Genomic DNA, 14,547 nt, shown 5'->3' on the forward strand with positions numbered 1-14,547 from the left:
CCTCCGATCTCCGGGGAAGGGAGGGAGGAGAGGGAGAGGTGGAATCCTGCGGTGGAGGGGGCTTTGAGGTGCCCCCCCGCCAGCCACACGCAGGCAGGAGCGATCAGAACCCCCCCCCCCCCCCCAGCACATCATCCCCCTAGTGGGGAAAAAAAGGGGGCGGATCTGGTCGCTCTGCCTGGTGTTTGATCTGTGCTGGGGGCTGCAGAGCCCACCCAGCACAGATCAGCGAAATCAGCGCTGGTCCTTAAGGAGGGGGGGGGGGGGGGTAAAGGCTGGGTCATCAAGTGATTAACTATGTAACTATGAATTGTTTAGCAGCATGCACAAAAAATGTGCTGGTGGCACGGCTTCTCACCTGCTGCATAAGGTCCATGACCGCCTCAAAGCGGGCTGCCTCCTCTCCCGGCTGCTCCATCTCAAACTTCTGGCAGATCCGGCTCATGAGGTTGTGCTGCTCCTGATATTTCTGATACTCCTCTGCGGCCAGAGTCTCCCGATGTGCCTGCAGCCAGTCTGGGTACTGCACGGGAGAAGAAGACAGATCTAAGAAGGACGGTGGACTTTCATAATGAAAAACTAAAATGAACACTATAGGGACATTTTTTTTTTTACATACTGCTACCACTACATTCATGTATGTAGTGGCAGAAAAATAAAAGAATTTACTTTGTATATAAATAAAATGCTCAAGCTGTCCGGTTTCAATACATAACCTCTTGTTAACCGCATCCTGACCAGGACAGGGATCCTTCTCTTTTCTTGGTCTTTTCCACCTGACCAGACTTTAAACAGCAATTACTTTACTGCGGTAAAGTAATGGCTGTTGGAAGTATTTTCAAGTGGAAGAGACTAAGTGAAAAGGGGATCCCTGACTCCATAAGCAACCCCGCTGACACATATGAGTTATCAGATACAGAAAAGCAGCATTGCTAAGAATCCTTTGTAGCAGATTAATATCCTTAATTTTTTGTGTCAATTTGTTTTGTGTTAGATATTTTCTAAGCAGAACTCCAGCCAAAGGTTTAGTTATTTGCTTTATAAAGAACTGAGAAAGCCTATATAGGGTGCTTTTTAGATCTGATCTTTAAGACAAAATAAATATTGAACTACATTACATCGTGCCTCTACACTTATGGCAATCCAATTACGTATCATACGTATTATTATACAGTATAAGCTGGTCACAGTATACAGTACACGCTGTTTCTTTGTGCATTATTTTAAACCAGTTCCAACTACGTCAACAGTTGTATATAGTCTATGTACAGTCCCTGTAAGGGCTGGTTCAGACGGACGCTTGCGGAGCGTTTAACGCAAGCGTTTGGAACGTCGCGGTAAACGCTCCCATTCAAGTGAATGGGAGCGTTTACACCGAGCTTTTGCGCGCGTTTACATGATCGCGGCGATCGGGTCCCGATTTTCGCTAGCGTTCGAGCTGCCCCTAGGGCAGGGGTCTGCAACCTTTAAGACATAAAGAGCCACTTGGACCCGTTTCCGAAAAGAGAAAAAAACTGGGAGCCGCAAAACCATTATAAAACAAATCTAACACTGCATATATTGTTTCTTACCTTAAAGCGGATCCGAGATGAAAAACTAAATAAAACAAGTGACTTGTCTATATATCTTATCTAAAGTTTAGATAGTTTACACAGCAAATCTATCTTCAAACAGATTCAACAGTATATTAATATTTTTTCCTGTGATACAATGGGAGCAGACATGTTTTCTGCTTGTCACTATTACACAATCACACACACAGGCAAGCTTATCTGTATCTAGGCATGCTAATCTGCATATTCTGTGAAAACTCCACTCTTATCTCCTCCATTACACAGGCAACTGATCTGTATCTGCACTCTGCCTCTGAAATCTATAGCTAGTAACACCTTTTTCACCTGCCCAGACTGAAATCCCACAATCCCTTGCAAGCGCCAAGGCACTCTGGAGAAGCTGTGGGTGTGGCTTATTTAGTTTATAGGAAATTAGGGTATTAAAACAAAACAAAACAAGTATTTGGCTTGAGGAATGCCCTATAAACTATATGTAAGGAACACAATTATGCAATGAGTAAAAGTTCATCTCGGATCCACTTTAATGCTATATACAGGATCAGATATGACCCCAATATGCACAAATCGTTAGCAGATATGACCCCAATATGCACAAATTGTTAGTAGATATGACTCCAATATGCACAAATCGTTAGCAGATATGACCCCAATATGCACAAATCGTTAGCAGATATGACCCCAATATGCACAATCCTTCAGCAGATCTGACCCCAATATGCACAATCCTTCAGCAGATCTGACCCCAATATGCACAATCCTTCAGCAGATCTGACCCCAATATGCACAATCCTTCAGCAGATATGAAAAGAAAAACCCATTTACTCACCTAGTCAGAAGACCTCCTGTCACGATCTCCTCCTGTCCCGACCTCCGGTCCCGACCTCCTTGTGGCGCGCAACTCCCACGATCCTCTTCCTTCCCGACGTCACGTCCTGCCTGCATTACACTGCAGGGCTATGGGAAAATGGCCGCCCAAAGCCCTGCACTGCATCGGTCCGGCGGCCTCTCTGATAGGCTGCCGGCCAGCGGCAGCACACGTCACACGCGTGCCGCAGCCACTGACATACACTACCAGAGCCGCGGCCTAGGAGCCGCGGCAAAGGTGAAAAAGAGCCGCATGCGGCTCTGGAGCCGCGGGTTGCAGACCCCTGCCCTAGGGGAAGGAAAAACGCGACCGCATCGGAACGCGACGCGAAGGCTACTGAAAGCCTGACCGCGCAGCGCCCTAAAGAGAGAGATTTTCAGCACTTGTAAACACTGAGGAGGGAGAACAGCTACCAGCTTATTTTTGTAAGGTGAGAAAATGGCAGCGATAGCCTTGTATTTTGAAGCACTTGAAACAAAAAGAAAAACCGAGAGCCCAATATAGTGCAGTAAGTCTAACAATTGTTGGCAAAATAATTAACAGATGTGGATATACTCACAAACACGGGTTACCACATAGGCAACCACTTGAAATGCAGGTGGGGAGCATTAGAACCTGACCCCACTCAGGTTTAAGAAGTTGCTCTCTGTAGATAGAAAGAAGGGGAGAGTCCCCTCCACCCAAGGTGGACTATATATTGTGCAAATTTGGACAGAGGCGCCAGGCAGGTTAAAATGAGCTAAAAACAACTAAAAAGGAGGAGTACAGGTGGACTTACCTCCTGAAATAATGGACAATCGAGATTGGTCAAATCGCAAACAACAATTTATTTTGGCACTCCGCAACGCGTTTCGCAGGTATAACCTGCTTCATCAGGCAAGGAGTGCAAGCTCAAAAAGGTCCAATAGTGGCAATGCGCCTATCGGCGTTAGGCGGTCGTTAAGTGGTTAAAGGAGTCATCAAGCAAATACTCCCCCCACCCCCTTGCTTTACTTACCCAGGGCTTCCTCCAGCTCGCAGCCGCCAGCCCGGGTTCTTCCCCGATGCAGAGGCTGACCTCCTCTACTGCGCCTGCGCGAGCACCACTGTCAATCAAGCCCACATTGTCCGCAGTGTACTGCGAAGGCGCAGAACTACTACACCTGCGCAGTACACTGCAGACAATGTGGTCTTGACTGACAGCGGTGTTCATGCAGGCGCAATAAAGGAGTACCTCGAGGTCGACCTCTGCACCGGCGGGGACCTGTGAGCTGGAGGAAGCCCCGGGTAAGTAAAGCAGGGGGGGTTGTTTGCAAGTAGCTGCTTGACTCCTTTAAGATGCCCGAGACTGCTGATACTTCAGTATTTAAAGTGAACCTTTGGACTAAAAATTGACTCAGCAGCACTGAAAAGGCTTTGTGTTTCTCTAACAGTTTCACAGCATCAGAATTTGTTTCTCTTATAGAAGCCTCATTTTTAGCAGCACAGAAGAAAACTGCCCGGGCTTTTTTCCCCTGATGCTGTGCAAAGCATGATGGGATTTCTGATTTTGTTGTTCTCGTTCTGCTGTTTTGGTGCAATTTTTTTTTTTTTTTTTACATTTTGAATTTAACATTAGAAGCCTAGCGTGTGCAGCTGGGAGGGGTAATCAGGACACAGGATAGTTGGAACTGTCTCCTGCTCCTTGTCACCTCCTTTCAACCAAAAAGATGGCTGCCCCCATGACAAAGATGGCAGCCCCCATGAATCACATACATTTGCCTGTTCTTTTAAAACAGGGTGGGTAAGAGATTATATTACCTATCTATTTTAATTAACATAACTAATGTAACTTGATGACAGTATGTTTGTTTAGGCTGAAGTTCCCCTTTAAGAAAACTGAAGTTGCTTATAAAGTAAACGTTATATACTTACCTCACTAGTGGGAAGCCTCTGAAAGCACACTATTCCATCACAGAGTACCTCTATACATATAAAAAGCTTGTCAAACAAAAAGCTTGTCAAATAGGACTTTTTTTACTACAGAGATTTTGAGTATTACAGTAGTTCTAATGGCTTGAAGAGGACATTTTTACCTCTAACCAGATAGATCCTCAGCTTTATCTGCAGCCGTCCATCCCCCCTACAGCCGTCCTGTGCCCGCGGCATGCCAAACCGATCCTCCGTTCCCCCGCTGCGGCTTACTTTCGGTTCGGTCTGCGGTCCACTGCGCCTGCAGGGCCCTTGCCGCGCGTATCGTCGTAAGTGTTATCATCAAACGCGTACTGTGCAGGTACAGCAAGAGGCTCTCTATTTACTGTGCCTGCGCACGACGAATACACAGAGCAAAATTTAAAGGAACCTTGGCTCAAAACTCAAATAAATATAGCCAGCAGCTAACACAGCATCCCAAAATAAACAAAATTGTTGGTGCCACATATCCAACAGGCATGTGGATTGATCCCCTATGCCGGCATAAAGGCCAATCTCCTGGTTTCCCCCTGATGTCAGACTGCACCTTGCAAGATTAGGGACACATGGCTCTGTGGGTGACTTCAGGTTTTTTTTATCCTATATCAGACATGTGTCCAGTCATGGATACACATTATATGTTTAGATTGTGAATGCATCCACTGTTAGCATAGGGACCCCCTCTAGGAGATTGGCGCTGGCCCACGATGGAAGCAGTTATTGTCTTTTAAAGAAGAAGCGACCACCACCAGTCCCAGTCTGGGACACCCCGAGCGCAGACAGGTTCAGTATCTCCACCTTCTTACGGTGGTCAGTTGCCCCCAGCAACCCACCTTTCACCTTTATGTGTAGCCCTTTTATCATTATATTGTTTTCAGTGTTCCTGACATACTACACCATTTGGGCTCCCGATTTTTGTTTAGTCTTCTTTCCAGGGTGTCCTGACACCCATCCACTGCGTTGGCTTCTATGTAGCTCATGGTTGCTTAGCAGCACACTGTTCAGATTAGTTAGAACATTGCCAATCACTTCTATAAACCTGAACATGGTAAAATGCTATAATGTAGTTTGTAAAAGACAATGTACAGTATGTTGTGTGTTTTACCTACAGTTTATGTATGTATTATACCCGGAGGCTGGCTTCACACTGCAGATTGGCGGTGTGTCCACCATGCTGCCAAAAACAGGCCCTCGAGGATTACTGCGTTATTACTGCTCACTGTTGGACAATCCATGACGTGTGCGGAAGCCTATTGCTTAAAAAAAAAAAAAAAAAAAAACCTGCTGCGCATGTGCAACACTAAAAACTGCAGCAGGTTTGTTTGGGGGGGATACACACGCGCGTTACAATAGACTTACATTGCTTCGGGCCAATGCAGAAGCTGCACGGTAACATAGGTATGGATGCACATTAAATAGGGCATTTCCGGCGCAGTGTATCACAACGGATACAGCTACAGGGAGTGTGAACTACCCCATAGACTTTCATTCGTTAAATACCGCACCCCACCGCAGTTTACCACACGGCCCCTGTGTGAAAGGGCCCTAAGGGATCACATAAGTATATCCAGGCTTTTAAAGTTGACATGCTGGTTCACCTTGTCTGTAATTTCTTTGAGAGATGGATACAACACTTCCTTGGAGAGGAGGCTCTGCATGATATTCTGCATAAATGGCAAGATGTTTCCTTCCCCTTCACCATCTTCCATCCCCAGACCCTCCATTGCTCGAGCCAACTCTTCTTCCGACATGCTAGAGTTCTGCAAATGAAAACGTCAAATCAGATTGATCTGTGTCACAGTGGGCTATGAATTGTTAAACTCTCTGGTTAAACATGAAAATCTGCATTTAAGGTTCCCTTAGTGGGCACAACCCAAGCGTAAAACAGTTCCAATTGCTTTCCTGGCATTCACTTTACTTACTAATTTCCATTGGTGTTTTTTGTGTGGTATCCATTACATAAAGCTCAAACTTTTTGTAACTGTGGACATAGGTGAGATGGGAAAGCACCTGCCAGAGATGCTCTTACATCTTCTTACAGAGTTTTGATAAAACAATAATAGACTAAATCCACTTACAACAAAGGAAAAAAAATAAAAATAAAAAATGGACTATAGAGAAGTGTTTATCAAGTGAAAGTGAACAAACAAATGTCATCAATGGGCAGGATCCCAATGAGCAGTTGGTAAATACAATACAAGATAATACAGGTAGTCCTCAACTTACAAACAACAATATGGAAGGCTGAAACAGTGAAATTTGATTCTGTGGAAACAAGTGGAATTTTTTTTTTCAAGAAGACCTTGTAGTTTGAAAAAATGTATTTTAGAAGATTCAAAGAAAAAAAAAATGTTTTTTAAACCAGCAAAATTACATTTTGTTGCAGTACACTGAGTCAACAGGGGGACAGAGGTGACACAAGTGGTAGGACAGAGGGTGGCACTGGAAGCACAGGTTGGCATAGAGGAGGTACAGGGGACAGAGATGGCACAGTGTTTCGACCTATGGACAGATTAAGGTTAAGAACAGACCTACAGTCCCCATCTCCTTCGTTAACCGGGGACTACCTGTACAGATATTAAAGTGTGAACATATGAGATAATTAATTGTATGTGTACTACCAATGACAGGTAAAACATTAGTAACAAAGAAATGAGTTTCACATTCGTATTCTCAGTTTAATGCTTTCATTTTTATATTGAATCAGACTATAACGGTTACGGTTTAGAATCCCCACTTTGCTTTGATTAGCTGAGAAAGATACTGAAGTAATGACTCTTTATTCTGCTTTTCAGCTGACTGATAGCAGGCTTTTGGATTCTATTTATTTTTCAGGAAGCCGGGCTGATTTCACAAACTGTTCCACAAGCTCTTTTGCATAGATAACGCAAGTTTTTTTTTTTTACCTCTTAAAAAGACACCTTAGCGCTCCTAAATTTTAAAAAACAGGAAGGCATGTGTAGTAGTCAGTCCTCATGCCAACTGCTCCCCTCAATTACCTTCTAAAGGCCCCACCAAAGCTACTTCCTGGTTGGCCAGGTCGGCGAGCAGTGCACCGGTGCTGCGAGTCCTTGGTTGCACGCCCATGGTCCGGATCACTTTGCGCATGCGCACTACGTAGTTGTGACGTTTTCAAAATATATGAGCGCTAAAGTATCCTTCAACTCTTTAAACAAGAAAAGGACTTCAGACAATTTCTTAGTAGAGCTTGCACTATATGGGGTGTATGTACCATATACAGTGGCTTGCAAAAGTATTCGGCCCCCTTGAGGATTTTCCACATTTTGTCACATTACTGCCACAAACATGAATCAATTTTATTGGAATTCCACGTGAAAGACCAAATACAAAGTGGTGTACACATGAGAGGTGGAACGAAAATCATACATGATTCCAAACATTTTTTACAAATCAATAACTGCAAAGTGGGGTGTGCGTAATTTAAAGCAGGCTTAGGGTAACATATGTGGAAAGGCAGCTGCGGTGAACAGCGCAACCACCGCAGCTGCCTCCAGCGCTCATACCAGCAGAGTTTCCGGGCCTCAGGTGTCTAGCATGCCGAGGACGGAACTGTCAGTTGCACATAGGGTTGCCCTATTGCGCGCGCGTAGACAGGACCTTTATGCAGGGAGGAGGCACGTCAGCTGACCGGCTGGTCGGCTGACGTCAGAGGGGCCGCTCGGCCCTCCCCATTGGTTGATCGCTGGGGGCGTGCCTGGAGGGTCTCCCTCTGCTTCATAAGCCTTGGCATGCCACTCGCAACTTGTCTGCTGTTGCCAATACTTCGGGTTAGCGCTCAGACCCTTAGATAGTTCCGGTGTGCTTTGATCCGGGAGGAAACCGGGGATTTCACACAAGATAGGAATTGTTTGATTATCTTTAGCATTGCTCTTACTGTTATTATTTGTATACGACTCTGGCTTGTTCTGACTACTCTCTTGCTAAGTGATTCTGTACCTTTGCACATCTGATCTCGTTGCCAACCCTGCCTGATCATATTTTCCTGACTCTGCCTTCCGATTCTGTACTACATCTGTCTGTCTGTTGCCAAACCTGATCTGTCTGACTTCTCTACTCTCACCAGAGGCCCCTTGTCTCTGGTGAGAGGCTCTCACTGATAGTAGCCACCAGCTCCTCTGGTGAGGTACAGCTCTATCAGTATTACTGTTGCACCAAACACCATCAGTATTTGTTTTTACATCAGTTTCTGATATACCAGCATTATAGGTGATTCTGCAGCTCACCTTATAATCCGGTATATTTCTGCCTTATAGGTGATACTGCAGATCACCTAATAATCAGAATTCTGACGATTGCTGACACAAATCGTTACACTTAGGCTACAAAAAGATTTCCAAAGCCTTGAACATCCCACGGAGCACTGTTCAAGCGATCATTCAGAAATGGAAGGAGTATGGCACAACTGTAAACCTATCAAGACTAGGCCGTCCACCTAAACTCACAGGCCGAACAAGGAGAGCGCTGATCAGAAATGCTGTCAAGAGGCCCATAGTGACTCTGGACGAGCTGCAGCGTTCTACAGCTCAGGTGGGGGAATCTGTCCATAGAACAACTATTAGTCGTGCAATGCACAAAGTTGGACTTTATGGAAGAGTGGCAAGAAGAAAGCCATTGTTAACAGAAAAGCTTAAGAAGTCCCATTTGCAGTTTGCCACAAGCCATGTGGGGGACACAACAAGCATGTGGAAGAAGGTGCTTTGGTCAGATGAGACCAAAATGGAACTTTTTGGCCAAAATGCTAAGTGTGGCAGAAAACTAACACTGCACATCACTCTTAATACACCATCCCCACTGTCAAATATGGTGGTGGCAGCATCATGCTCTGAGGGTGCATATCTTAAGCAGGGACAGGGAAGCTGGACAGAGTTGATGGGAAGATGTATGGAGCCAAATACAGGGCAATCTTGGTAGAAAACCTCTTGGAGACTGCAAAAGACTTGAGACTGGAGCAGAGGTTCACCTTCCAGCAGGACAACCACCCTAAACATAAAGCCAGGGCAACAATGGAATGATTTAAAACAAAACATATCCATGTGTTAGAATGGCCCAGTCAAAATCCAGATCTAAATCCAATTGAGAATCTGTGGCAAGATCTAAAAACTGCTATTCACAAACGCTGTCCATCTAATCTGACTGAGCTGGAGTGGTTTTGCAAAGACGAATGGGCAAGGATTTCAGTCTCTAGATGTGCAAAGCTGGTAGAGACATACCCTAAAAGAATGGCAGCTGTAATTGCAGCAAAAGGTGGTTCTACTAAGTATCGACTCAGGGGGCTGAATAATTACGCACACCCCACTTTGCAGTTTATTTTTAAAAAATGTCTGGAATCATGTATGATTTTCGTTTTACTTCTCACGTGTACACCACTTTGTATCGGTCTTTCACATGGAATTCCAATAAAATTGATTCATGTTTGTGGCAGTAATGTGACAAAATGTGGAAAATCCTCAAGGGGGCCGAATACTTTTGCAAGCCACTGTAAAGTCTTCCAACAATATAACCTATAATGTGCGCTCCTCAATCAACTATCTGAACAATAAAATATATATGCGACTACTGTCTATCTGGATCGCTCCTGTATTTAAGTGTGTGTCACTTTAAATAGAAATATGTGAGGTTAAACAGGGCGCTCTACAGTGCAGTTTCACCAGGAAAATGCCTTTGTACTTAAACCATAAAATTTAAACATATAGTCCAAAAAAGTCCATATGCAACGGTTTCCAGGCTCTTAAAGGCTACACAGAGTGCAGAAAATCTTCCTGTGACATACAGTAACCAGTATATGCTCACCAGATGTTAAGCTGCCCTGTCAGGATCAGCTAATAACGTTTCTGGCACAGCCAGTGGTCAAGATCTCCTAGGTGCATTCTGCTTCCTCTTTGTGTCCTCAAACCATGGAAGCATAAAACAGAAAAGCACTAAAATAGTGTGATACTGTTTGATAACAATATGGCTATGTTGCTCATCAAAGCACCAGTGCTCCCAGTCCCAGATGTTATAAAACACCACGTGCTCCTTCACCATATACTCAATGAAGCCTCTCACCAAATGTCATGGCTGACCCAGCACAGACCAGCAATCACACTTCACAGATAATGTCAACGATCCTCCTCCAGCATCAGTGTCCCTAAGACTCAAACAGGGACCAGCATAGTGTAAAACCGTTTTTTTTTTGCAACAAAAAATTAAAAAAGGAGGTGCATTTACAAAAGTCCAGTATAAATGCGCATATAAAATTTCCTTGGGCTCGTCTGGCGTCCCTCGCTCCTTAGGCTCCGCTTAACTAGTTTCGTTCTATGACTTATCAGGGGCTCGGGCCAATCAGAGCGAGAGGACGCTATATCCCCTGATCCAGGGGCAAACCCAGGATTTTTAGGGGGGGGGGGGGGGGGGGGATTCCTGAAAGGCTTCCCTCAGCCACGCACAATAGAGGATAATAATATTGTAGGACATCATGTTGGGTACACATAATGCAATTTCCCTGATGAGTCATAGAACGAAACTAGTTAAGCGGAGCCTAAGGAGCGAGGGACGCCAGACGAGCTTAAGGAAATTTTATATGCGCATTTATACTGGACTTTTGTAAATGCACTTCTTTTTTTTAATTTTTTTTCAATAAAAAAACGGTTTTACACTATGCTGGTCCCTGTTTGGGTCTTAGGGACACTGATGCTGGAGGAGGATCGTTGACATTATCTGTGAAGTGTGATTGCTGGTCTGTGCTGGGTCAGCCATGACATTTGGTGAGAGGCTTCATTGAGTATATGGTGAAGGAGCACGTGGTGTTTTTATAACATCTCGGAGCACTGGCTCTTTGATGAGCAACATAGCCATATTGTTATCAAACAGTATCACACTATTTTAGTGCTTTTCTGTTTTATGCTTCCATGGTTTGAGGACACAAAGAGGAAGCAGAATGCACCTAGGAGATCTTGACCACTGGCTGGGCCAGAAACGCTATTAGCTGATCCTGACAGGGCAGCTTAACATCTGGTGAGCATATACTGGTTACTGTATGTCACAGGAAGATTTTCTGCACTCTGTGTAGCCTTTAAGAGCCTGGAAACAGTTGCATATGGACTCTTTGGGACTTTTACATGTTTAAATTTTATGGTTTAAAGAGAACCCGAGGTGTGTTTAAAGAATGTTATCTGCATACAGAGGCTGGATCTGCCTATACAGCCCAGCCTCTGTTGCTATCCCAAACCCCACTAAGGTTCCCCTGCACTCTGCAATCCCTCATAAATCACAGCCGTGCTGTGAGGCTGTGTTTACATCTGTAGTGTCAGTCTCAGCTGCTCCCCCGCCTCCTGCATAGCTCCGGTCCCTGCCCCTGTCCCTTCCCTCCAATCAGCAGGGAGGGAAGGGATGCAGGCGGGGACCGGAGTTCTGCAGGAGGCGGGGAGAGCAGCAGACTGACACTATAGAGATAAACAAAGCCAGCTCTGACAAGCTGTTTGTCAGCAGCGTGGCTGTGATTTATGAGGGATTGCAGAGTGCAGGGGGACCTTAGGGTGGTTTGGGATAGCAACAGAGGCTGGGCTGTATAGGCAGATCCATCCTCTGTATGCAGATAATATTCTTCAAACCCACCTCGGGTTCTCTTTAAGTACAAAGGCATTTTACTGGTGAAACTGCACTGTAGAGCGCCCTGTTTAACCTCACATATCACTGTAAAGTTTTACTGCACTATGACTAGAGCAGAATGCAAAACGTTACATGCAATGTACTACAAACACTTGACAAAACCTACTTAAAGGCTTGCTTGTGATCATTTCTGTTGGCAGTCCTTTGACAGTTAGTGCAGCTTAGCTTAGCCAAGCTGCATGCATTATTCTATGGGGGACAAGAGGGAGGAGGAAGCTCCCCACCATACACAAAGAATAAGACATCAGCTCTACAATTTTGCTACAAATAGTTGCCTGTGTTTTGAGTGTAGAAGATAATACAGACATATGACTACAGGACAAAATTAACCAGAAACACACACTTAGAATGTTAAAAGGTATGTATATTGCTTAAAGCAATGTACATATGTTTTTACTTTCCATGGCCAAAATGATTTTTCCTGATTATTTCAGATATAAAAGCTAAAGTATTTACAGATGTAACCCAACATTGCAAACCTCCTCTTCAGTGATCTAACAGAAGGGTTCAGATCACCGCACTCTGCCTTTTTGCACTGTGTGCCCTTCTACATAAAGCAAACCACATTGCGCAGCCAGGAGATGAGCAGTGTGTCTGTACGGTGCTGATGCTGTAACTGCCCAAAACGATCCATGAACATTGTTGCGGGTGACAACAGTTTAAACTGTGCATCAAACCTTTTCACCAGTAATAATCTAGTCAGTGCTGTCCAACTACAAGGACTATAAAGCCTGGTACACACTTATAATTATGACTGGCCAATCACTGACAAATTTTAACATCTCCATGTAGTATGAGGGTCAAAAGATGTTGAATACTATGAGTAGATTGTGTAGGTAAGCCCCCATACTAAATAGAGGTGGTAAAATTGGTCAGTGACTGTCCAATCATAATTGAAAGTGTATATCAGGCTTTATACTTATTTTCCAGCCACCCGAACCATATCATGCATATAGACTTTAAACCGAACCAGAGCCAAAGCTTGGGTTCAAATATAGATACTTACCACGAAGAGAGGAACCTCAGGATCCTATTAAGGCTTCCCTCGGTTGTCGGAAGCCCCCCATTACCGAGTGCGGCCCCACTTCACATCGTGGCCGCACGGCTACTTTTCCATTCATGGCCGCGCATTAGAATCTCAAGCTTCTACTGCGCGGCCATAAATGTGGATGAGGAACCATGCAGCCAGGATAGGATTAGCGACAATGCCTTAGCACTAATCTTTGTGGAGGCCACGCTCAGCGACGGGGACAGTAGACTACCGAGGGAAGCCTCAATAGGATCCTGAGGTTTCCCTCTCTTTAGGTATCTGATTTTGTGTACCCCAGCTTCGGCTCGGGTACACTTTAAACTGAAACTACATTTTTTTTGACAAAAAATAATTTCTTCAGTTCAACTCTACACATTAGCAAAGATGTAGGACAATATTTTTTTTTCTTGTTTATATGCATAGCCATTCCATACTATTCCTAACACTCTCAGTCAGGCTTGTCTAAAATTTAGAGGTCAGGTAAAGGTGAGACACACAAAAGGTGTGGGACATTTAGTTACCGGCATAGGCTGTAATGTGAATTATGGCTATAGTGCACTCAGAAGGTAATTTGGGTGCCGGCAAAAGACAGAGTCCAAATTCCCAAAAATACAGTGCAATTCAGCTTCCAGCAATAGCATCTTACCCGAGTCCATGGAGACCTGGAGGGGGGGATAGTAATTAAAGCTGCTGGGAAATTTAAAATAGCAGGCTGAGACATTTTTTTGGCTTCACCCTACACCCACATTTCCCAGCGCCCTTTTTGCATGTATGCATGTAAAGAGTGAGAAGGGGTCCTACTCTGTAAAGCCAATTGTCCACATAAAACAAGGACATTTTCTATGCAGTTTGTATTCCAAAGAATTTATGGCTGGGCTATACAAAAAAATTGGGTGTGGCATGACATGTGGGCAGAGCTAAGTGTAATGCGACGTCTAACAGTGAGGCAGCGGGCCTGAGTTTCCTCCCTAAACAGTTAGGCAAAGTGACCCTAAGGTGACAGACACTAGGTGGGTAGGAGGCGGAGGGTGATACTGACTGGGTGGGGGGAGGGTGACAGATATTAGGTGGGGAGGAGACACTGGCAAGACACTCTCACCCTTTCCCAGACTAGATTGACTCCTCGTGGCAGCCGCGTTGTTTGGAGGGTGGATAGCACGTCAGGGGCGGGCATGATGCGGCCAGGCAATAAGAAAGTGAGCAGTGCAGCACTCTGGGGGCGGAGCCGACATGGCCAGGCGGTGGCGAGATTGGAGGATGGTCAGGGCAGGTGGGGGCAGCAAGCTGGGGGCGGAGCTGACGCGGCCAAAGGGCCACACAATTGGAGGGTGGGCAAAAGCAGCAAGCTGGGGGAGAGGCCGATGTGGCCGCGCCCACCGTTGATGGTGGCCAGAGTCCTGCAGCCGGGACCTCCCACAGGTGAAAGAGAGATGTTTCCCGGTACGCAGTTCCACCCGGGACAGGCTACCCCGAACCCGGGA

The 14,547-nt window shown here is 45.2% G+C and overlaps 1 protein-coding gene across 1 annotated transcript in view; it reads right to left on the reverse strand.

Annotated features, from left to right (window-relative positions):
* PEX19 (peroxisomal biogenesis factor 19) overlaps positions 1-14,547 on the reverse strand; it is a 75,085-nt gene that overhangs the window by 12,700 nt on the left and 47,838 nt on the right. The window contains exons 5-6 of the mRNA XM_068253552.1: positions 5,967-6,128; positions 359-523 (exon numbers count right to left, since the gene is read on the reverse strand). Coding sequence (XP_068109653.1) covers positions 359-523; positions 5,967-6,128 — 327 coding nt within the window. The remainder of the gene's footprint in view (positions 1-358; positions 524-5,966; positions 6,129-14,547) is intronic.

The sequence above is a fragment of the Hyperolius riggenbachi genome, chromosome 9, assembly GCF_040937935.1.
Source record: "Hyperolius riggenbachi isolate aHypRig1 chromosome 9, aHypRig1.pri, whole genome shotgun sequence".
NCBI classification, from domain to species: domain Eukaryota; kingdom Metazoa; phylum Chordata; class Amphibia; order Anura; family Hyperoliidae; genus Hyperolius; species Hyperolius riggenbachi.